We start from the raw sequence: 26,090 nt of genomic DNA on the forward strand, positions 1-26,090 counted from the left end.
AAACAAACTAAGCCTTACATACTTTTTTTGGACATACAAGTCAAACACAAACAATCTAAAATACGAAGCCCATTGTGCAACTAGTATTAAACCTAATTTGATATCGACTTAAAGTAATGCAGGGAAGTTGCAGTGTTTACCTGGCGAGTGGGTTTCCACTGAAGTCTGCGATCTCCAAGGCCCGGCAGAACTTGATGCTCTCAGGGATCTCTGGGATTTCTGCAAATGGGTCAGACGAAGTAATAATTTATCACTTTAGTTTTAATTGTACCTTGATGCAGGGACGTGCACGGATCAACACTAGGTGGTGCTAGAGCACCTGCTCTTTTTCCTCTTGACAAAAAAAATGTGTAGCCCTGATTTATTTATTTTTTGGTGGCTCAAGGAAGCTTTTCTGGGTCTTAAAGCCTGCATTACTGCTGCCCCACATTTTTGTAAGTTTGCCTGACTGAAGCTGTGGCTGCGATAAATCTCACACTACAAAGACAGCGGTGGGGTCCATGTGTTTTGAGCACCTGCCCCTTAAAATATCTGTGCATGCTCCTGCCTGGATGCAATGAAAGCGTCACTATGATCATGCACATTCAAGTAATGTGCAAAAATATCTTCAGCATCGCTAATTACTTTAATTTAGATGGAAAAAGTTCCCTGCTAAATAACCGTCTTCCATTCATAGTGAACTTCATCAATTAAAATAAACATATGCAAAAGACAAACAAGGGTTGTGCTAACCAGGCTTCTCATTTAAGGCGCTATTACACATTCTCTTCCTCGAAAGTCCTTCAAAGCTTGAATTTCTGGCTTCTAAAAGTAGAAATGACTGTTTGTAGGCCAGGTGGGTGCCTGGATCTAGTTAAACAGTTGCGCTGTAATAAATCTTTAAGTGACTTCCCTGCCAAGTCTTGAAATGTGATCTTTCAGCTCTGGATGTTGCAGGTGCATCTTAATAAATCCCTACAGAGGGAAGCGGCCCCGCTCAGAGCTGAGCTGCAGTTGGAGCTGAGAGGCACGCAGGCAGACAGATGGGAAAGTCTCTTCCAGGCCAAGGCACTCTGCTCTCACAGCAGCGTGTGGTTTAATAGATGTCCTGCTTGCCACTCAGTATCAAAGGCAAGGACAGACAGGGCACAGTGTCTGTGTACATCACAAGAACAATCAGGCATGTTTGAAATGTTTCACCTGGCATGTAAAGGGAGGAGTAGGTGTTGACTTTTGGTTTCATTTCTGCATTCTACGCAGATTTAAAGGATTAGAAATTCATAAAGCAACTACGACAATCTTTTGATTCTACATTTGGTTTCACAGAGGTTGTAAGGCGAGTCAGTATTTATGTACCGTTTCTGGAGATGTCCAGTTCCACCAGCTGCATGAAGTTGGCCACCTCAGGAGGGAGTCTCTGGATCACATTGTCACTCAAGCCGAGCTTCCGTAAGTTTAATAGTCTGAAGAAAGGCTGTGGAGACACATGATACATTGTTTAGTAAAAACAACTTCCTTAGGCTCTGCGTTTCTCTTTCTCTTCTTCTACTTTTAGTTTATCACCTGATTCTGCCAGGATGCTTTGATCAAGCACAGCCAGGGAGAAATTTGATTCAGAAATGTCTATTAAACATTCCAGAAAATCAAAATGTCCCAAAAAGCAAAGTTCTGTTCATTCCCAGAATCGTGAAGATGAAAAATATCTATTTTCTACACACTATTCTTGACAAAATTCTTACTGTTCCAGATTTTATTCCCAGATTCCTCATTAATTATTGGACAAATGTTCATGTTTAAATACAATAGAAATCTATCAATTGTAGATAGACGGGCAGACAGATGAACAGATGGAAAGGTGGATGAACAAATGAAAAGATGGAAAGGTAAATGGGTGAATGAAGAAATGGAAAGGTGGACGGAGGAATGAACAGGCGGACAGCTGAATGGAGGGATGACCAAATGAAAAGCTGGATGAACTGATGGACAAATGGAAAGGTGGCTGGAGGGATGGGAAGGTAGACGGCTGGAAAAGTGGATGGACGAATAAACGCACAGATAAACAGGCAAATGAATGTATTAATGTATCAACGAACTAATGGAATGATAGATGAGCGGAAGGGTGGACGGATGAAAAACAGACCGGTGGTTGGACAGATGGATAAACTGTTTTGATGAATGAATGACAGACAGGTTTTTGAGAATGTTTAGGGAACGGATATCTTTCCACACAGCATGTTTTCCATACTTTTCCAGATCAATGCAAAGCAAGCAGTACAGTAAATCTGTGCAAATTATTCACTCCGATAAATTGTGTTTTTCTAAACATTTTTAGCTTTTCACCACTCTTATAAATCCAGTGACCGACTCTTGAAGTGGTTCTGAAAACATTCCATTCACATATTTGGGAATAAAAAAATATATCAGAAAATATCCTTTTCACCATAGTGATGGCTGCCAAACAAAGTGGCTTTCGGTAGGAGTGCGCTGTGGCTGCAGTTCTGCCAAGTGCTTTCACAAGAGCACGTTTGTTGGAGCGGCCAGAGCTCAGCTACATTCCTCCGCCAGCAGAAGTGTGTGTCTGTGCTGCTCAGATGGACAGACAAGATGGGAGAAACATGCTGAAACTACACTTTTATTTACCACCCGTTCTGCTGCCCACAGAGGCACTTCTGTCTGCGCTATCACAACCCGGACTTCACAGATAATGAAGGAAAACTCCTGGGAACATTTCTGGAATGGGGAACCTGAATCAAACTCATTCAGGAATGCTTTCTGTCTGCAAGCTTGGAGCCTAAACCTTAATTTAAATTAAACCTCAGGCCATCATCTGAATTTTTCAACTGGAAAACAACGCCTGTGTGTGTGTCAGTTACCACAGATTAATTTACTAAATTGAAAAAAATCCAGATAATGTCAAAGCTCTCCCTCCTCCGCCCGGATTAGGTTTAAAAACAGCGAGCCGCTACACTAGTGTAACCCAACTGTTGCGTAAACATGCAGTAAATCAGATAACACCACCTATTCTCCGAGTACATGCTAAAAGTTCTAACTGGAAAGAAAGGATCAAATATACATGTACACACAAAGTGAAACATGGTGGAGAGAGCTCCAGAGAAAAGAGATCAGAGCAGTTCACGTCCACTCTGTGTTTTGATGATTGACATTTCCTGTTCTTCACAGGTCGTGTGTGTTTTATTTGGATCCCGTTGAATAGGTTCAGGGTAGGTCAGAACTTCAACATTCACACTTTACCAACGGTTTCTGTCCTTTCTGACTCCGTCAACAACAAACATATAAATTATTCCTACATCAGAGCTTTTGTTATTTTCCTGAGTGTATGACTCTGTCTTTTCAAACACCCATGATTAAGATAGTCGGCTGTTCACACGGAACCGGGTTCTGGTTTTGTTAGATTTCTCTGGGGAGTTTTTTCTCCCCACTATCACTACATGCATGCTCGGAATGAGGGATTGCTGTAAAGTCAACACCACAATAAAGCAATTGTTCGGTTAATACATGCTCATCGTGTCATGAAGCGGTGGTGAGAGGTGGTGAGGCAGACGCAGCAGACCCAGGTAAGATGAATAAATGATCTTTTAATGATGACAATACAGTCCAGCAACGGGCAGCACGGCCGAGCGGAAGCCAGGGCTCGACGCCGGTAGCAACCGTTAAAATGACTGGACAACACGAAGTACTGAACGCACATTAGACAAGGACCCGACAAAGAACAGACACACAGGTGACACTAAATACACTGGGGGTAATCAGGGAACAAGAAACACCTGGGAACTAATCAAGGGGAGACAGGACAACACGGAGACGCAGATACACAGGAAACTCAAAATAAACACACAGCAAAACACAGATCACGACACATCGAGGAGTGAATGCTGCAAGTCAAAGACTTGAGATTCTTTAGACAGAAAACTTAAAAAACTTAAACTGAACTTAAATGCAATAGTTAACAATTAGGATAAATTGGAATGTATGACTGGTATTTTTGTATGTATTTTTGGATTAATAATTAATAACTAGATAGCAAAAGGTGTTTAAGATTTTTTTTTTTTTTTTTTTTTTTTTACATAAATTTGAACCAGGTGAAGCTACAACTACGCCACTTGAGTTCTGGATACTAGGATTTATTTTCAGACAGACTTTTTTTTAAAAATCTTATATGCAAAATGTATTTTTTGTACAGTTTTGGTTTAATTGCTCCTGTGAATATATTATTTCAGCAATTTGCCTTTTTTAGTCCATGTAATCCAGTTAATCTATTACTAAATTAGCCAACAATTATTTCAATAATCAATTCATCATGATTAACCCAATTAATCAAAGTCTTGTGTCAAGATCAAAAACCAGGAGCTTGGAGCAAAGCGGCCTACAGAAGGTGACAAAACATTCTCTGGGGTTTGGTTTTGAAGGAATTAAAATAAAATAAAACCATATCTGTACTGGTGCTGGTTAGGCCTGCAGCTTCCAAAGCGAAACAGGTTCCCAGTTCCACCACCTCTTCTAAAAGCTTTTCCATCGGCGCGTTCCTCTCTGCTTGATGTCATCAAGCATTTATAAACTGATAGAGCTTAAAACTACTCCGTAATGCAATCATGCCTGAGAACAAGTAATTGTAGGCACTCACAAAGGCATCCATTCACTCCTTAGTGCCATCTTAAATAATGGGTTGAGTGGAGGACACGGAGTAAAGCACGATTGACCCTAGAGCATCTCGCTCCTCAAATCAGTCTGTAGACGACTAGTAGTGCTGCGTGGGTCAGTGGGAACATTGGGATGTAGCGTACCAACACATTTGTGAATGTTGTGTTCAGTCTGCCTTCGCTGAATCATAGGGTAACCAGTTCGCAGCGTCTGGCAGGTCAAGACTTTATTTACAACTTTTCAGCAAGAACACTCTAATGAGGCACCTAAAACATTGTCTGTAGGAGTGAGGAAGAGGAGGAGGTTTTCCTCTAAAAGGGAAGGTGGGTAAATAACGCGTGTCAGCAGAGGGCACTGTGATGTCTCTGCACTGCACTTTAAAAAAAATTATTCCTCTGTTTGGCATCTGCCTGAAGAATGTGGGCTATGACAGAAAGCATGTGTGGGATGTTTTGGGACATACTGGTCAGTGAAAGATGAGCCAGTGTGTTCTTATCTGTGGTCAGACTGGTTTATAATAAAGAGGACAATATATGTAATACAGTAGAACAAGAAGTTATATCTATTTCTGGACATGCTCTCTTTTAAACCTCATTGAATAACAAGGAGAACATAAAACTATTTTCCAGATGGAGAGAGATGCTCTATATGCTGACAGCTGCACAGATGCAGCGTCAAGCCGCTCCTGGTGATGCTGAATGAGTTCTGCTGCATTAGATGGGTTCTGCTTTGAGAAAATCCCTCATTATTACATAATAAAGTGCAGCCTGGTCAACCTGAGGAAGAGAGCAGCAAATCAGTTGGGATCCAAGCTTCACTGCAGTCAAAAGATGCTTTGTGTTATCAGCTGCTCCGCTTGGATTACTCTCAGATGTTAATAGGGGTGTGTACGCATGTGTGCGCTTTACAGTCATCACAGAGAAGATCCTGTTGTGTATGTGTTTTAGACAGAACATATTGCTGTTTATCAGTGTTGCTTTGGTTTGTGTCTCTCCGTAACTCAGGTTACAGTAGTAGGAATGTGTGTGCCTCAGGGATACAGCGCGAGGTTTAATGTGCATACTTACGCATTTATGAGCGATGGTGTTTGTGTAGGAGTGTTTACGAGAACTTTTATGTGCATTAGAAGAGTCTGTAAATTCATCAGGTGGTATGTGAGTGTTAGTGATAGCTGCAGAGAAGCCAATTAAAGCATGACTAGATGCAGGCACATTTTGCAGTAACATTCTTCCCCCAATGTCCGTCTGGGCAGATCAGATCACTCTTAGCACTACACACACAGCAGGAATATATTTTAAAATGATCTTAAGATTTTAATAATTGGTCATCCTCAAGATTGTCAGAAGGGGGAAATCTGGACTAAAAAGAGGGGGAAAAGGAAGGCATAATTATCTCGCTGTGTGAACTAGACATTAGCACTACTGCAGAAGCTAATGTCGACCTAAAAAAAAAATAGAGGGAGTATCGCCATCTCACGAATATCGTGCAACCCTATTGGCTATGTCAACAATTTTTCATTAAGTACGTAACTCAACTTAGTAAATTTGCTAGTTCTGAGTCTTCACAAAGCAAAGTGTGTGTTTTTGCTGATGCTTGTGAGTAACCTGAATCCCTTGAGTGACTCGATGCAGTGAGATTAAGCCAGATATTCACAGGGGCTGCAGTGTTTCAGTCATTCCACTTAGCTTCTAATTTCCCTCCAATTATGCCATCTGACCAGAGATGGAATAGGTCCTGCTTACAGCAGCCCAACCACACACAGTGGGTGTATAAAACGAGATAAAAGCTTTACATCAAGCAAAGCCAGGTAACAAAACTACAAACAATCATTGTTTTGCAGAAAAAGTATATTTGACAAAAAACCTTTTTAGTATGCTAATACACAAATTCAAATTTAAGCAATCCTCCAAATCCGGCCTCTTCAGGCTCGTCCTTCATTCCTCAACTCTTTCAATCGTTCCTTCACAATGCATGAAAACGGCACACTGCAGCATGCCCACCACCTCTGGGGTGAGGGGCTTAAAGGGGGCAGGGGAGAGAGGAGCTCACGCTTTTGTATTGCTGGGGACTCTCAGTGTCTGGGAGGAATTGGTTGTCTAAGAAAGTAGGGCTCATTAGAGCAGATTGTTCTCTACAGATATCAAGAAACCTCGTTGTGGTTGAAGCTCCATGCATGAGTGAGCGCAGCAGTTGGTATCCATGCTTTTAAAAAGCTCCATCTGTTTTATAAAGTTATGTAAAGTCAAATTTTAAGATGGGCAATCAATACCGTCATAAAAATTAATTTAATGCTTCTTGGCCAAATCAAAATCTCCAAAGAAGTTTCTACAACTTCTATACATACATTCCACCCTTACTGGTCCCCTTTCTATGGCTCCACCTCTCTGAGTTCCCTCCAATTTTCTTGTAAGCAGGACAAAGGCTAAGCAGCCAGTCCCATTCAGGGCTGTCAGTCAGTCCAGCTCCTCCTGCAGCGGACCAGTCCATTGTCCAAAAGGGCACCACAGAGAGGACACAGAGGGGTTCGAAATGGAAGCACGATGAGTTGAAAGAGGCAAGTGGTGCGCGTTAACAAAAGGCAAGAATGACTATGAAGAGCCGAGATGTGTGGGTGTGGAGCGAAGAGGAGAGAGCTGCAAGAAAAGGGAGTGACTGGATTATTAATGAAAACTGGAGGAGAAACTGAGAATTTCCACTGGACTCTGAACCACTAATGAGGACAGACACTCAAAAAAAAAAAGAAGAGAGAAAAAAACATATCCAAACAACTAATAAACTCCTTGAGAAATACGACACGCAGTTATGAGCGAAACGCTGCACGAGCTTCACCAGAAAACCCACTCATATCAGGCAACAATACAAACCCAGCCACCTACTCACAACAGTAAACCTACATCACACTTCCTCTGCTCTCTCCGTCCCCCACAGTTATTCCTTTTTGTTTCTCTCTGCTCAGGTGAACTCACTCGCGTGAGAAGAAATCAAACAAAAACACGTCTGTGCTACTTTGCCCAGACGTGCACTTGACTAAATTGAAAGTGTATCATGCAATTTCTTTAAAATGATACAACCGATTTAAGATTCATTAACAATATTTACTCTAGAGCCACAAGTGACTTTTTGGACCTTCCACTACTGTTTAAAATATAAATGTAATAACATTTCATGCTTTGAGTTGTTTTTATTCATGTAATAAATTGATACTTCATGACAGAATCACACTAAAAATACCAAAGGTATTGTTTTATGTCAATAAAACAATAAAACAATACTTTTTTGTCATCAAGTTGGAAACTATGTATTTTTTATTTTCCATCAATTTCAAAATCCCACAGAAGGAAACATTCTTTTCTGCAAAAATGTCTTGATTTTATAGAAAATGTAGAAAAAGAAATAAAAGGAGTTTAAAAATGACAAATTTCCTGAAATAAACATTTATCAAAAACTTTTAAGTTGTCTTTTTTTAAAATGTCTTCTCACATTTGGAGCTCTAAACTAGTCTTACTTAGCTGTACTGAAGGTAAACATGGCTCTTGGTATTGTACATTTTGCAGACCCCTGGTTTAACCCTTCGGAACAGACCATGCATGTATAGTCACGTCTCTGCGTCTCCAATTAATACCATTTTAAAAACCGATTAGATAGCCTATATGTATTCGTGTTTGCATTCCGCTTAAAAGGCACTTTGAGCCTTTTCTGCCTCATCCACGTTCAGTTCCCAAGTCTGGGAAAGGCCACACAGGGAGACAGGTGTGATGACTGACAGAATAACCCCCATCTACACCGCTTCCACCTGTCCAGGTTGACTTTGATCTGCAAGTGCAAATAGCTAAGCAGAAAAAAGGCGAGTGTGCCGCCAGATATTAGCAGCTTAAGGTTTGCCCAAGAAAAAAAAGAAAGAAAAAAAAAAAGTTACGAGAGATCACAGTTTAGGCTAGTTAGTAACAACAATAACAACTGGGTAGTGTTTTATTTTCCTCTGTAAAAGAAGGGTTTTTTTTGTTTTTGCATGTTGTTATTTCGCTCCACTGTTGAATATTTTACCTCAAATTTTAGCTGCTCTTTATTGACTCTCTGTAAATACTAATTTGAAGTTCTTGGCTATATAAATCCTTTAATGTTCAAAGTCCAACATAAAGTGAGATTTGGTTGTTCCATATGTTCCTAATGGAGCACTTTGCTCTCAGGCTGCAGGTTTCATGGTGCTTCCTAGAATTTGTGAAAGTAGATACATTAGTTATCAGGCTAGTTCTCTACTTTTAAGACTAGGCTTAAAACTTTACTTTTTGATAAAGATGTGTTACATTTTCTTAAGTTTTTTCTGGAGGACCCACTAAAAACTAATTTTGCTTTGCTACTTTTTCATACTGCTCTATATGAAAGCAATATCTTCTCTATATGAATGCAATATCTTCTCTCATCGCTTCCATTAGCTTTATCTTCTCAGTTTTTTTCTCCATAGATGCTGCATCTGGCCAATTGTTTGTGTTTACCTTTGTCTTTCTTTTCAAAAAAGCCACCCAAGTCACTGCTGCCAAACACTATATGTAGTGTTCGCTTCCTTATTCCGCTTGGCATTCACTATTCATTCTGTGTATCTGCTCTGTCTGCTAAAACCTTACAACGGTCAGCCACAGCAGAATGGCCAGTCACACCAGGCTAATCAGGTTGTTCTGGAGGTAACTTCTTGTTAAAAGGGAGTTGTTAAGTTTCCACTATTGCTACATGCTTGCTAAGGAAGAGGGCTTGCAGCAAAGTAACAGACTTCTTGTGCATCAACAACTGTTGTGCTTCATTTGTTCTGAGAAAATCTGAATTTCCAAGTCCCACATAACAAACTGTGGAAGTTTCAAGAGAAAACAGCTTTTGTTCTCACAATAAACCCTGAGGCACACAGAAACCTGTGCAATCTCTATTATGAGCCTATTCCTCTACTGTTTCAATATAATAGAAAACTTTGTGTGGCTAATAGCAGGCAACTTCATTTGTGAGAATTTGCACATTTGTTACGTTTTAAAACTTAAAAATGTGTTCCCCCCCCCTTGCCTGTGGTGGAGTTGCACCACATCATGAAAACCTCTGAAGGAGACACTTAGAGCAAGTTCCTTTTTAACAAAATGTAAACAAAAATGGAGTAGTGTCATATTTTAGCGCTTCTAGGATTTCTCTTGTCTTTCCATGAGACCAAAAGATCTGCATGTTTGTTTTGGTTGTATTTATGCAGAATATCTTGTGCTATAGTTTGCTTCCTGCTTTTGGAGTGGTCCCTGGTCCACTTGGCATTCACATAGCATTTAAACCGCATTAGATTTCACTTCAACCGACTAAGACGTAGGTTTTTAGGAGGATTAGAGTTCACTGTTTTGGTCCGCACCAGAGCTCAATTCACACCTCCCCAAACGAACTGGACTTTCTAGGCAAACAAATCAGAATTTGATTAAAGCGGACTAAAAAGGGGTAATATGAATGCACCCTTATTTTTTATTCAGTAGTGGACAGAGATCATCAGATCCTCGATCCCCCAAATAAGTTCCCTAATAATTATGGACCGAATAATGGAAATGTCTAAACATTAAAACCCAAGACTCACATTAACAGCTGCAAGAAGTCCTGTAGTTTATCTTATTAAATCAGCTCTGCGTGCAGCATATATTAGCTGTGCTGCCTGATTTTCCTTCATGTGGTGAGTCAGGTCAGAGTCAGTTAGAAGGGGTCTGGGTCAGCACTGTGCATGTATACAGTTTATATACGTCTGTACACAAACATAGTTGTGTATTTATGCTTGCTGTGTAGCCTGTGTAAACAGGAGGACATGTGGAAAGAAAACGGAAAAACACTGGGGTAAAGAGAAAAGCCCTTTACTGAAATCACAACATCTCCAACTACAAGTACCTGCTGAGGCTACAGTACCTCTGATAGTGTTTCCTTGAAGCTGGACTTAGCGCTAAAGCTTTTCATGAGTTGACATGAGCCCCTCTGTTTCTGTGGATTTGCCTGCATTCATCCAGGCAGGAATGTTCTGCTTTTAGATCCCTATTGGACAGCTGGATGCGCTGTTTAGTTCACACTGTAAAACAAACAAGGCAGATATCTGCTCCCCTATTTGAGATTGACAAAGTACAACTGGACATTGTTTAGAATAGTTTCAACACCTAATTACAGGAAAAACATCACAGATAGAAAGGATATATCTGGTGACTAGGGCGATGTTGTGTCAGTAATTAGGGGGACCAGGCTCCAGGTTGCACAGTTATTTACATTAAGACCTAAAAGGAAAATTCTTGCTACCGTACATTCCCAGTCAGCATTTTAAAAAATAGTAGGATTGAAATGATTAATCGGATTAATCATGATGAATTGATTACTGAAATAATTGTCAACTAATTTAGTAATTGATTAGTCATTAACTGGAGTACACCAACTCGAAAAAAGGTTATTTGCTGAAAAAAAAACATATAATGCAGTACTTAAGCCAAAACATTTTGCATGCAAGATGAAAACACCTTTGTCTGTAAATATGTTTTACCCAAAACTCCTCAAGTGGCAATTTTAGCTTCACCAGTTCAAATTCAATAAAGGAGCTAATCAAGTTATTGAGTTTTGGTCAATAAAATATTGAATTTCAAATTTGAAAAAGAAATTGAACCATTTCTTTGAATCTCTTAAGGCATTTCTAATATTGCACAAAAAAGGCTTAAGTGGTTACATGAAAAATCTGTAGAATTTGCCAATTTTTTCTATTGTACAATCAATCAAGTAATCGATAACTAAAATACTCTTTAAGTTGCAACCCTAAAAAATAGACAGCAATCCCTCCCATGTGGCTACATCAGTGGAATAATCTATGCTTTGGAGACTAAAAATGTCACAGCACTAGAAAAGTTTGTACCACATGTTCAGGGACACCGTGACCACATCTGGATTCACATGGAGTCACTACACAGATTTGCAATCCAAACCACATTCAAAGCAGCCTTCAGGCTAAGAGCTACAAACCCAAGTCTGCTCCAAGCTCATACACCTGCTCTGGAGTTCCTCTCTGCACACAATGCGCACTATAATCTCAGGCTTTACGGACAACACCCCACTTCTACTATCGGAGAGAGCAACCAACAATGCAACATCTTCAAACAAAGAGCTTTGTGCAAGAGGAAATAAGCAAACGGCTTGTCTAGAGCTAAAACTTTTGCACAATAAGGATAGGAGAGCAAAGTGAATAAAAACTGACATACATAATTGAGTCTTACAGGAATGAATGAGTGAATGAACCCAGGAGGAGATGAACTAGAAAAGGGGGTTGCCCACTTCCCCTCAGACTTCATCACACGCACCCCCCGTGTTCTGATAAACACGACACAAAACCAGAAGCCCCTATTGTTTAGGACACAGAGGTCCTTCCTGGATGGACCAGATCCGGTATGTGCTGCCAGCCTGCCAGCTCTCAGTCTGACTCAGACTGGAGTCCTACCAGCATGGCCACCACAGCCCATAGGGCATATCTACAGTTTAAGGTTGCAACTAGCGATTATTCCACAATTAATTTGATGATTAATTGGATAAACAAATTGGCAGATTTTTCATTTAACCACTTAAACTATTTTATACAATATTAAAAAATACATTCAAATGCAAATTCAATTCCTTTTTTAAATAAGAAAAACATTTTATTGTGTAAAATTACAACATAGCATTCATTTGATAAATCCTTAATCATTTCAAGAAAGGAATCTGAAGCCACTAAAATACTTCTAACGGTAACATGTGAAAATCTTCAATATTGTGTAGGGCTGATCCGCTATTTTTTTTTTTTTTTTTAGATTAACCAGTTAATAATTAAGCAAAAGTTGCTTAATGTGATTTTTTTGTACAGAATTTTAACCGGGTGAAGCTAAACCTACGTGTGTTTTGGTTAGATAATGATTATAGATAAAAAGGGTCGAAAGGGAGCCTGGGGGGAACCAGAAACCTCTGGCTGTAGACATTTTATGTGATTTGTTTTACTAGATTCATACATATCAAATGTTGAAATTGTCTTGTTTTATCCCATTTTGCTGACATCTAGGAGGACACTCCTGTAACTGTTTTATCTTGGTAAAATACAGGTCAAATGAAACCGTGTTGGGTTAGCACATAAAAGCCAATAAACAATTGACGTGATAAAACGTGAAAAACCTCAGTGTATAAATAGTTCTGCAAGAGACGACAGAGTATTTAATCGTTTTCAGTGCATTAAATGCAGTATGTTTTTTCTGTAATGACACCACAGTACAGTATCATGGTTAGCCCAACACAAAATCATTGCTGCGTTTCCATCTTCCTTGTTTGAATAATGTCTCCAATTGAGTGATACTGGCAGCTTGTAAGTGTTTTATCGGTGAATAGATTACTCCTGTACGTAAAGATAGTAGCTGCTGTGGTTTTATAGATAAAAAAAAAAAAAGTCCACGCAGTGCATCTCATATCAACAAAACCAAGCAAAATATCAGTTTCTCAATCTGCAGTAAACCACAGAAAGTTTTTATGCAAAGCCAGAAAAGTGGTTCAAAGTGTAGCAGAAAGGCATCTTTATGTAGTTCACCGGCCTACCATCCAGCCCCCAGTGGAAAAATAACTGCTCCACTTTATGTTGCTATAAAGTTTCCAGGTCTTGCAGCTGTAGCCCTTTCAAAGTCCAAGGACAAAGTGCAACTCTGACACGAGCTACACTCTTGCCTCGTCTCCGTTTGACAGCTTTGGCTCGAGTTGAGGCCAAGGTTGCTGTGCAGCAAGCAGATTTTTCAACAGCAGTGGTCTCTACGGGCACAGCGCTACAGAAGATCCGCAGTGACGGGGAAGCCCCAACCCACATGGTGTCTTCTCCCTGACAACATAGCGTGAACATGCCCCCGCATCAGGCAAACCGGCGGCCCTGGGAGATCCATCGCCTTGGAGACCGGAGTTAGTTCAGCGCAGCAGCCGAGGCAACAGAAACCTCCCTGGTGACGCCAAGCTGATGATGAGATTAAAAGAAAGCCTTGATACAGACCCATAGCTCTCCAAATGCAATTATTTTCTTTCTTAATGATTTTCTTTTTACTGCAATATTAGGCCAAAGATTAGTTTCCTAGATGATACACCTATGTTCAAGAGGTGAAAGACAACGACTTTATTACGTGGGATTACAAGCAAGGCCCAATTCAAATGTCACCGAGACGACATAATTACAGAGGTGGCTGCGACTCCCTCCCACATGACTCCAGAGAGGATCAGCAGGAGGATCGACCACAATGCCAGCTCTAAGTAAACGGGCAAGCACGGGCTGATTCCCTACAGTCTGCCCGCAAAGTTCCCCTGCAAGCCTGAAGGAGAGGGAACCTGTTTCAGAGCTAAAAATACACGTAGTGACAACCTGATGAAGCAGGCAGAAAGGTTTCACCTCTGCAGGTGTGCCATGAAGGTCTGGAAAAGCACAAAGAGGCACAGTTCAACCAAACAAAACAAGACAATTCATCAATATGTGACTGCACTTGACCTTGACATAATTAAGAGAACAACAAAACTGAAGGTTTCCTTCAAACAGATTCTATTAAAACTAGATAGTTAAGTAAAAATCCTGCATCACAACTCTTTTGTCACACTTGGAGGCATTCACTTTAACTCCTAGGAGTTTTGGATCAGACATACTCCAAAAGTCAAATACAGAATATGTATTTTTTTCCACTTATGCTCATCAAATGCATCAAAGCTAAAAACTCACACCATTTTGAGTCTATATACACATAAACCAACGAATGTACTGACATTTACACAACAAGTAAATGCAATCCAAATCGGACTTTTTCACAGAAGTGTAAAAGGCCAACTTCCAATCTTTTCACCCAAAATAAATCAAATTTCTGCCACTTCCATACGTGGCACTACATCGAATACATATCTGATTGTTTTCAAAGCATCTGCAGTCAGAATGGTCACGTAGCATTTTATCTGATTTTGGAAATGCATCGTAATTCTGCCCCAGAAGAAGTCAGACAATGTAAATCTGGATGTAAACAATGACTGAATAATTAGAATTTTGAACTTATTAGAGAAGTCTGCGTCAAATCACAACCCCATCACTCCTGGTTCTGACTACACATCCAAACAGACTTCTCTGCAGAAACTGCAGTCATTGTCCCACAAAAAGCCGTTCCCATTAGTAGTGCTTTCTTTTCATTAGCTTCCTTCATGCTATGATTTTGTGACAATACTGTCAGCTCCCATTACTGAATAAACGTTAAAATTAATCCATAAACTGATGCATCCATTATTACTTCTGTAAACAGTGTGCTGCTGTGTTCTTCTGTGGTCACAGAAGTTCACAAAAGTCTGATTGTGGTCACATTATTCAGTAGCATAAATGACCACGCAAAAGAATAAAGTAAAAAAAAAAATCTGAATTGAGAATCAAGACTTGCTGTGTGAACATGGCTTTAAAATGTCATTAGCCCCAATTAGTTTTATGTGAACTTCTACATAAGATGCATAAAGTGCACCAAGAAAATCCTTTATGTGCAAAATAACAGGTCAGGAAAAATTAGGTGAAAGATTAATAAAAGGTTTGATAGAGAAATATTAGTATGTTTGAATAAATTGCCAAAGAACAGCAGCATAGTTTCTTTAACTCCTCAAACCTGTAGGTAGTCAATAAGAACATTTTTCAATAAATGAGCCGTATCTGGGCTCTATGTGCAAGAAAAAGAAGAAAAATAATTTAATCTTGGTGTGAAAACAATCTCAGTCTTTATCCAACTATAACCTCCATCTGAAAATGAGCAAAAAAAAATCTGGTTCCATTCAATTTGTGTTTCAGGCCCCAGAGGAACACAGACTAGCTTAATTAAAAGCTATCTGAATGAACAGTCTTAGTTAACACAAAAAAGACCAAAATTAAGCTTAATTAACCAGAGAATTCAGCTGAGGGAAGTTGCGGGAATCAGGACAAGGTTCTAACAGGATTTGCCTTTGGGTGGGCTTTCCTAACAGGGTTGTGTGTGTATTTTTTAGCATTTCTCACCTTTTAAAGATACAGGAGTCCCCACTGTTCCTTATGGGTCCCAAAGTCTGGGACCAATAAGTAGTAGTGTGGTTCTAGGGTTCGGAATTATGGTGTGAACTGAGTTTAGGTTAGGCCTGTACTGATAAAGGTTGGGTTTAGGGTAAAGGTCAGGGTGGGGCTATAGAAATGAATGAATGTCAATGCAAAATTCTTGTCAAATTAGAAAGACCTAATATGTATGTGAGTGAGTGAGTGAGTGAGTGAGTGAGTGAGTGAGTGAGTGAGTGAGTGAGTGAGTGAGTGAGTGAGTGAGTGAGTGAGTGAGTGAGTGAGTGAGTGAGTGAGTGAGTGAGTGAGTGAGTGAGTGAGTGAGTGAGTGAGTGAGTGAGTGAGTGAGTGAGTGAGAAAGAGAGAGAGCTCAGTTCAAGTTCCAGAGGGCAGGGCAAAATCCTGAGGATTCCAGACATGCCTGCATTTCCTAGGAATGTTTGCTAGTGAAACACGGTTCTGCTGAGCCACTTCCACAATGAACACCAAAATACTCCTAACAGTTTCACACTTCAAATTACATCTGTGCATGTAAATTAAATATTTACATGTTTTGTAATCCTTTGGAGCATTTATCAAGCCTGACAAAATTCCCAAAGTGACCAAATATCATTAGATAGCTGGCTTGGAACCGTCTCTCCACACTTACTTAATCAGTTATCAGACACGGCTGACCTGTTGTCACTATATCAACACAACACAAAACGGGTTAAATGCTGAAACTAAAACACAATAAAGAAGGGAAGACAATAAAAAACAAAGACCATCCAGGGTGGCTGAACTGGAGACAAAAAATGCATCTCCCTGCAGGGGCTGACTGCCAGTGTACTGATGCATTAATGAATGGCCCAAACTGTTTCCAATACATTTGTTATTCATCATTGCTGGCATAAGCATGAGGCAAACATGCGTGTGTGTGTCTTTGTTATTTCCAAAGCTTCCTGCTGGGCTTTCAGTTGACATCACTGTCACAGACACAAATATTCACCCATCAGCACCTCTCTATTAAATGCCTAAAACTAGTCATGTGGCACATCCCGCACATTCAGCCTGTGTCATATTGTGTTTGTTCAAAAACACATTAACCAGCCAGGACTGTGACTCATTGTGAAAACTGGAGTCCAAAAAGGATGACCACAATGCAGAAACAAGTGTGGTCCGAAATGACCAGCGTTATTAAAAATCAGCAAAAATTGAACACCGTTTAACACCGTGAACGTGTGTAGTTTGTGGCTGCAGCATAGTAGCATGTAGTTTTATATGGTTGTTTAAAAATGACAGCTGAACTTACTAGCCAGTAATGCAACACAAATAAAAGTGGATATTTTAATGATTATATTGAGATCAGATATTGATCTCATATAAGCATTTATGATATATGTGCAGTTACGGTCAGAACTATTAGCCCTCTAATCAAATCACACAAATCTCTTAATATTTCCATGGAAATTACCATAATAAAAACTGTTCACACTTCCAAAAGTACAGACAAAATCTCTACAAAGTTTGGTATATTTTACATTTTGTGTGTTGAATTGTAACAAGAAAACTGAAATAGGAACCCAGAAATCCCGGATCGCAAACTCTCTTCCGACAACACTTCTCCGAGGGGAAGTTGTTACAGAAGGAAGAAAAATGTGGCAGGCATGCTAAACATTCTCATTATGCTAACATGAGGTGCTCACAAAATTTAAAACATTTTCTGTTTTCCAACAGAAAACTGTTGTCACTGTTTTAACAGACGTAATGACGCATCACATAAAGCTTCTTCTTAAGGCTCCTGTATTTAGCAATTTAACACAATAGCAAATCAGAACTTTTTTTCCTCCTAAATGGCCAAGGCATCTTTATTTTGATCCTGTGGGGGAAAAAAAAACATATATCTTGATATCGTGCACGACTTTCCAATGTGTGGAAAAGTGAAAAACGAATAAAAGACAAAATGCAGCAAGTCTTTTTGGTCACATTTTATTTATAAAAATCTCTCTGTCCCAATAACCTGGACGATTTTACTGCAGCAAATCTTCAGTGACGCACAACTCTCTTTTTCACTTATTCAAGAAATAAATAAGTGTTCTTAAAACAGCTTTTTACAGTTTACAGAGAGAAATCTGGCAGGTTAGAGATGCACTTCGACTTGTTTACACTTTAACATTGAAGGAATAACAACTAACTCCACCTAAAAAAAAAATCTTTCCAAAGTTACTATGGTGAACATTTCTCACACTTGTCCTGTTCAATGACAATTGGAAATAGCAAACATCCCAATCAATAACCTAATCAATAATGAGGCAAAGTAGAAAACAGAACAATTTAGATAAGTTGTAACTAATTACCGAGTCAATGACAGCCTTGATGATCGGTTCATTCTCAAAAACAAGATGATTTCAAAATAGTCACAAGCATAAGCTTGAATTTTGGTCAAAATTACTTTTTCCTCATTTTCTATGGAATACAAGCCTTTTTTAAATTCTTCTGTGTCACACAGGAGTGTAGAGAGTAAAAAATCTGGTTTGGTTGAGCGAGAGAAATTCCCCGGACTAAAACAAACAGTGACTCAGATCAAGAAAAATGCAAATGTCACAACATTAAACACAGCTGCAGGTTTGTTTACTGCTACTTATCAAAGCTTTTAGAATCATGCAATAATATTAATTATAAGAAATAAAATAATTTAGTTCCTCATCTTACAAGAAACAGAAGTTGTTTGACATCAATTTGACAGTACAACCAAAATTAGCAAAATTTTCTCAAGCTTGTAGGGCTGAAACAATCGGATTGATTATCGAAATAATCATCAACTAATTTAGTAATTGATTAATTGTTAACTAGAGTTCACAGATTTAAAGAAAATGGTCATTTGTTAGGAAAAAACGTAATTGTATGTCTACATTTAGTTTGTCAAAATGTTTTACCCAAAACTTCACCTGGTTCAAATTCAATAAAATATAGCTATATTGTTGCATTTTAGGCAATGCATTTTTTTTCTTATTATTTATAAAAAGGAATTCAGGGTTTCCCCCAGTGTATTATAAGCCTGGCGGGCCACCAGGCTTTACTTGTGCCCCCACCAGGCTTAACATTGCTTATTTATTTAAGTTTTTTTTATGTTTGCATTTTTTAAGAGTTTATAATTGGTTTTCAGAAATTAATCCTCCAATCTTCTAGCAACACATAATTATCAAGTGATTTTTCAAATTTCCTGTCAACTTTAAACATTTTTAACTCAAAAACACGACAGACCGCTGGATGAATGACTGCCTGAGCGCCCCAACCACCAGGCATAGCAAGTATTCTGGTGGAAACCTTGGAATTAAATTTTGTCCATTTGCAATGTTTTAATGTATTTCTAATATTGTATTAAAAAAAAGCTTAAGAGTTTACATGAACATTTGCAGAATGTGTTTTCTTTCTAATTAATCAGTAGAGTAAATCGATAAAATAATAAATTTTTTAAATTGTTGGTTGCAGCCTTATAATCTTGGGATTAAGAGTTCCTGAAATGCTCCAGAAAATATGATTTTGAGCTAAATAGCAGGACATGCCACCCTTTACTTGATTATTCCTGCTTCCTGCTCTCAGACGGAAAATCAACAAGAAATGCACAGATGTCAACAAATCAGGCACGCCCGACTGAGGTGGTGACAGAGTTCATTAACTGCCCACACACATATACATACACAAAAAAGATCTGATATAAATCTGTCATTGAGAGCAGCTCAGACGTAAAGATTCCCTCAAAAACCAACTTTAAAAAAAGCAGAACAGCACCAAAGTGTTCATTGTTAAGCAAATCAAGAGGGAACTGTGCCAATCAGCTACAAGTTTCACTACAACCTGTTAAATGGGTCGTATCTGTCAGCAGGATTCAATTGTAAAATGCAAATTGGACAGAGATAAGAGTGCTACAGGTGACAGAACATGACTCATCTAAAAATCAGTGGTGCTGTTGCATAAAGTACTAGCTAGGCTCAGGATGTGAAGGCTATCAGGTTTCGGAGTGATAGCAGCCTCCAATGATTCTCTGCGGCCAGCAGATAAAGGGCAGCATTTGTTTGTGGTTGGTTTGTAAGCCATCCTGGATGACCTATTCCTCTGCAGGGACACCAGCACCCCAAACGGATCAGCCTCAAAGAATCGAAAGGTCCAGAACATCAGCTTCGTCCAAACAAACATGGTGGCTGAATTTAAACAATTCAGCTGCTCCACATTTCAAGATTAGCAACAGCAAGAATATTTATTAACACCAGCATTCCATCTTTATCAATGTTAAAAAGAAACTATGATAATTTTTTTGGGCAAAATGAAACAAAATTCTTCACAAAATATTATTTCAAGATATTATTTATCTTGTTAACCAATGAGCAAATACCGTTCTCTGTCGATAGAGATCCTTGAAGTTTGTATTACCGTTCTTTAGAAATGCTTCATGAGATTAAATTGACTCTGATTTCTGTAAAAAAAAAAATATATATATAAAAAAGAAACTAACAGCATCTGAGAAAATAAAAAACAGCAGAACTGTTATCTGCATAATTTTGCTTTCTTGTCTTCTCATGGCTTACATGAACAGCAGATTTCATTCAGATTGCTTCCTATAACTTTTGTGATTCATCTTACTTCATTGTTAAATGGCTAAAAATAGTCAAGCATGAGTTTTCTTTACTCGGAAACAACATTCTCACTAAACAGTGTCATTAGCGTTATGTGGTGTGTTCAATGATTACACAGAGATTGCACTTGAAATTTTCTGTGAAGACTGAAAAGTAAAAAAGTAAATAAAATATTGAAGCAAAAAGAAAAAGAATCTTGTCCAGTATTTTCTGTCATGTGCTAAACTCTAGCAGACAGATCTCTAACCCTATCACTGTGATCCAGAAGCCACAAATTCAACCTTACTGCAAACAGCTGCCACCGCCAAGTCAGCCATCAATTATTCACTACAGCTTTGCCTCTGTGTTTACCTTTGAGGGTTTTGTCTCAGGCCAGAGTGCACAAGGAAGGGAGGTGACAAGTTTACACAGGTCAGCAAAAGAAAAAGCATGATTCATCTTTATTACACTCAAAAAATAATCATTCCTGCTACTGGTAGACATCAGAACGTCATATTAAGGTTAAAACTTTTTTCAAAACTTGTTCTTATGTTTTAAAATCCTTTTAATGAGATGGAAGACAAAGTGTGGGAATAATTTAAGTTTTCTCTAGTATTATCCCTCCTCCATCTGTTGTTGCACACTAATGGTCAGTAGGCAGTTCTTTATAAGATCAAAAGTTGCTAAATTAAAAACATACACCAGCTATCACTCTTACTATAAGGAAAAACTGTTTTAAGCCTACAACTGGAAACATATAAATGGCTTTTCTGTTCAGCAGTAAACTACAGGCTCTACCCAAACAGACAACCAACCAAAAACTAACTAAAAATCTACGTTATTTACTCCTAGTGTTATACTACAAAAAGTAGAATGACAAAAATGTATAATCTCCAAAATACACATCTTTACTTAAAAAGTACATCAGTGGACCATTCCCTATTCACAGTTCAGTAATCACACATTTACCCATTTTCTGGGGCATTTATCCAAATTATTAAACATGTCTTCTTATAGATATTGGCGTCATGTCTCTCCAGTTGACTCTGCATGTGTCAACTGGTCATTTGTTGTCAGGCTAAGCTCCAGTGTTCATGGATGGACAAATGCAACAGAACATTATGGATAAATGAACCCAGATCACTTTTTTTAATCCAATGGTTTGCATTGGAAATCTTTCTCCAAAACCTTTTCGGCGCTATAAAATCTCCTATCCACATACGCACCTCCTATCAGTCCGTCTGTCCCTCCTGTTAAAGGGAGGAGGGGGCTGGCAGGATGTGAGACCAGCTGGTCATCAGTTCAGACAAAGAAACCTGCTGAATGTGCTCTTGAATCTAAAAGAAACAGATCTCTCTCGCTGAAGCTCGATCGTGGACCTTTCAGTCCTCAATCTGCTTCCTTTTGGTTGATTACAGAAGTTGTCTTTTTTGTTTTCTCACAATCGGAACAACAGAAAGGGATTTTTAAAAACGGTGGCACAAAGAGGTGTTTTGCTGGAGCTTGACCAAGAATAGTTTTGGTTTCAAATTGTATTACTAAAAGATAAAAGAAGGAGGACAGAGATAAGATATGTGGTTTTTAACTGCAGAGAGGGTAGTGACAGGTGCACTTTGTCTTCTGCATTAGCCTAGATCAGCTAGTCACTGGAGAGAGTGATCAACATGAAGCACCTTGGTTCTACATTAAAGCACCAGCAACTATTTTAAGTTAATAATAAATTATAGCAACAGTCACTCTGTACCCTGACTCCTGTTGGCCATATTTCAATACACTTGACAAAGCTTGGGTAAACAATAGCAAGACATGTGCAGCATGCATTCTTAACCCCACACAAGAGACTAAATCAAGAAGAAAAAAAAAAACACTCTGATTTTTATCTTGTTGAGAAAAAAAAGGACCCATAGAAAGTAGATCCCAGAGGAAGCGTACACTGGAGTTTGCTGGCACAAACACAGGGGTCAGAACCGTGGCAATCGGAGTCGTTTCACGGCCAGGTGAAGCACTAATCTGCCCTTTAGTCACAGATCTGACAGCAGAACGCACCGACAGCTGAGGATTAACCAGGCTGCACTGTCATCCTTCCTACTTATCATGCTCACATCCATCTTATCTAAAGGTGCTGCTAGCAAATGTGTCAAAACTGTACAAGCCTCTTCATTGCAGCACCTCCTGTTTTGCTCTGGTTCTGAAAAATATGCAAGAAAACCTGCAATGTTCATTCAACCTTAATTGCACCCAGACGTTTCAATGGTAATAATACTGAGTAAACACACCCAAAACCTGTTCCACAAAGCCACATGTGGACACACCCGGCGCAGGCTTGCTCCTTGATCAACAAAAGAAAAGGTAGGAGCAGGTAGATAAGCTAGTAGGGGCCATGTTGGAGCTGAAGCTGGATTTAGCTGCAGGCTACTGCACCTACAGTCCACAAAGTTCCTTCAAAAACAATCGGGTTCAGCTGAAACTAAAAAAAAAGACTTAAAACTAATCCTGAATCATGTTAGAGTAGAGTACAGGGGAAACATGAAGAGCTGAGACACTGGATACACTGGATGTGGGGGCAGAGGGAGGGAGGTGGATCAAACTGTTGAAAGGATCTCTTTGTAACCCATCATGGGACTTTGGAATGGCTAAAAAGATAATTTCCTTCTGCTCAACATGATCTCTGAGGTACAGCTAAATTGCAAAAGCATCCAAAAACTTAGAGGGCGCTCAATTACAAAAATTGTTAATGAAAGCACAAGACAAGCAGGGCAACAGTTAAACAGTTCTTCTTTCCAAAACGTCAAAGATATTTCTGGAACCCTTCTGTGGATATATGTGAACACAAACCCATGCCCTAAATTGTGTATTTTACATTAAATCAACTGCTGAAATTTACAATTTAACTACAAATAAATGATTGTGTCCTTTGGGAATAATAAACAGGGAACACCAAGTAGTTTTAACTTCATTTGCATACTGTCAATGTTTCTTTTCTGATTTGTTTATTAGGAAAGTTTGGGCAGGTGGTACAGGTAAAGAAAAGGGTCAGTCCCCTACTGGAAAAGGAAATTAATCAACTAACATCCAGATCTGACTTAGATTAAACACAGTGTGTTCGTTCCATAGTTATTTCCTGCCTTTCTTATTTAGCATAATCTGTGGTATTACATACAAGATGGGTGTCCTAAATACTTACTATGTTGCTACTCTTTAATATTAATATACATAGATAAGTATTTATTGCATTTTTTTATCATTTAATGTGATACATTTCTTATACAAATTGTGATTTATTGTACAATTAATAAACTAAAAATAAATAAATTGTCTGTATTGTCAGGATTGTTAGTTTTATTATTTTCTCCATTGTTTGTATAATCAAAGTATCAATAGATATAGATTTTGCACATATTTATGACACAAATCACACTTCTTTATCTGACTGGTGTCCTAAAGAAGCGCATTACAAATTGGTTTGTTTTTCAAGCGCATACTTGTGCTGTGAGGTTATGATTGCTGTGTCATGCCGTCACAGTCATACAGTTACCTAAAAGAGAAGTAATAGTTCTTATCGACACTTTCAGAGTCATCACAATATCAACACTAAATATTGTGTAAAACCAAGTACATATCACCCATCCCTAATCCAGGCTCTAAATTATAATTTTCAACTTTAGCAGTACAAAATAATAATAACAAAATTACTGAAAGGAATCACAGATTATTTATCAAACTATCCAGGAGCTTGATAAAAGTCTCACTTTACAACGTAGTTGTTAAAATATTCAATGAGATTACAAGTGTTTTATATTTAGAAAAGGAGACATTATTTAAGCAGCATTATCTGAGGTCAGTAATCAGTGCAGCAGGGGTGAGGCAGAGCAAACCTAAGAAACGATCAGGATGTTTAAATCTCCATCTGTTCACCATGTTAAACCCTTGCCATCTCTATCTAGAACAATCCACCCACAGAACCACATCGCTACCTTACATCATTGTTGCGTATATCTGTATGCATGTAAAATAGTCGCCAGTTTACTTCCTTTTAAATCCAACGGCAGCATTTGTTGAAACAAACCTGTCCCTCTGATGGAAACTATCCCTGCCTGACTGGTCAGTCTACTGAATTCATCCCAGAGCAGAGACAGTTTGTATGTGAGCCGGCTAACTCGTTGTCCGTGACATATGTTTGACGCGGAGGAGCAGCCGACAAGCGCCACATAATGCTGGTTTGTTCACGTGTAAGATGAGCTGATGAACAAAACAGGGACATCGGGTTGGCATCCAAAAATATCCGGGGCTCTGGGCTCACCGCTGACTGGAATGCACAGTGACACAGTAAAGGGCCACACAGCTATGCAGTGGCACTCAGGCGCTTTGTAGTGAGCTTGTGACAGTAATGCCACTCGTTGTACAGTCAGCACTCGTGCCCTAAACTCTGCATGGACCTGACCCCCAACGCTGCAGCCCCTCCAACTCCGAGGACCCATACGCTTTGTGTCTGCACGCTACACATTTCCTGCGACCATAGAAGACAGTCTGTCACTGTGAATTTACATCCACTGTTTGAAAAAAAGAAAAGAAAGCCCTCAAGAGACGAGACTTAGCTGTCCATGCTAGAATGTCACAGAGTCCAGAAACAAAGACTCTATGGACGACTAGGCCTGCCACAATGATCAATAAATCAATTAATTTCATGATAAATTAAAACAAACTCAATAATTTCCATTGGCATAATTTCTTTTTTTCTCTCTTTCTACCAAAAACTGGAAGATTAAAGTCTTCTTCTAAAGTTTGGTGCTTTGGTCTCAACTAGTTCTTTTTTGAAGGACAATTTATTTTTACAAAGACTTCAAAATTCAGCTTATTTGTTGTTTATTTATTTTGCATATGCAAAAAATCTTACAGTTCCAATCTTAAATGATCATTAAAATGGAAAGTTTACTCATCTTTTAGAATGTGTTCTTGCATTATTATCTTGCCATTACCGTTATATTACTTAAAACAATTATTATCGCTTATCGCAATAACGTCTGGAAAAATGTATCGTCCAGCAAAAGTTATCGTGACAGGCCTACGGACGACTGACTGAGTTTTAGACCAAATACTGAACAGGGACTCAATACATTTTACATGTCCAAATTAGCTGAATTTTGGACCACACTGATTTAAGTTCACAACAAATTTTATGGCATGTATTTCTATAAAGGCTTTAGACATGGAACCTGTAAAAAGACAACACTTTAAGGAAGGATTGATACGAATGAAATCCTTCTTGCCAACTGTAGCAAAATCAAAATAAAAGTGAAAATATAAAGCCTATCAAGATAAACAATAAATCAATTGGTTAAATAAAGCAATTAAAATAAGCTTCATAATTTCCATTTGAATAACGATTGTTGAAGAATATCACTCCATTTTTAAAAATCTGAAAACATTTCACACCAAGTATTAAGTAGTTAGTTTAAACTTTTATTTTACAGACGTCCTAACTGGCTCTTTTGCCTGTTTTCTCTGTCTGAGGAGAATGACAAATAAATTTTGGTTACAGAGACTTCACAATCAGTTTGAATGATTTTTGTTTTGCTTATTATGTTTATTTTGGATATTATAATGTTTTCCAATTCCAGTGTTGTTGGGGGGTTTTTTATCTTTGAAAGGGTGTACTTGCATTAATATGCCATTACTAGTAGTACATTAGTCGAAAATTGTCTAAAAATGACAATGTCATCATTTATTGCAATAATATCTGGGATTATTTATTGTCTAGAATAATTTGTTATTGTCAGAGGCATAAATATAAATAAACC

General features: G+C 38.6%; 1 protein-coding gene across 20 annotated transcripts in view; it reads right to left on the reverse strand.

Moving 5' to 3' along the window:
- Window positions 1-26,090, reverse strand: part of scrib (scribble planar cell polarity protein) — a 75,828-nt gene that overhangs the window by 45,687 nt on the left and 4,051 nt on the right. For all 20 annotated transcript variants that reach the window (XM_032551009.1, XM_032550993.1, XM_032550992.1 and 17 more), the window contains exons 2-3: window positions 1,336-1,453; window positions 141-219 (exon numbers count right to left, since the gene is read on the reverse strand). In XM_032551009.1, coding sequence (XP_032406900.1) covers window positions 141-219; window positions 1,336-1,453 — 197 coding nt within the window. The remainder of the gene's footprint in view (window positions 1-140; window positions 220-1,335; window positions 1,454-26,090) is intronic.

This window comes from Xiphophorus hellerii, chromosome 21 (assembly GCF_003331165.1).
Source record: "Xiphophorus hellerii strain 12219 chromosome 21, Xiphophorus_hellerii-4.1, whole genome shotgun sequence".
In the NCBI taxonomy this organism is placed as follows: Eukaryota; Metazoa; Chordata; class Actinopteri; order Cyprinodontiformes; family Poeciliidae; genus Xiphophorus; species Xiphophorus hellerii.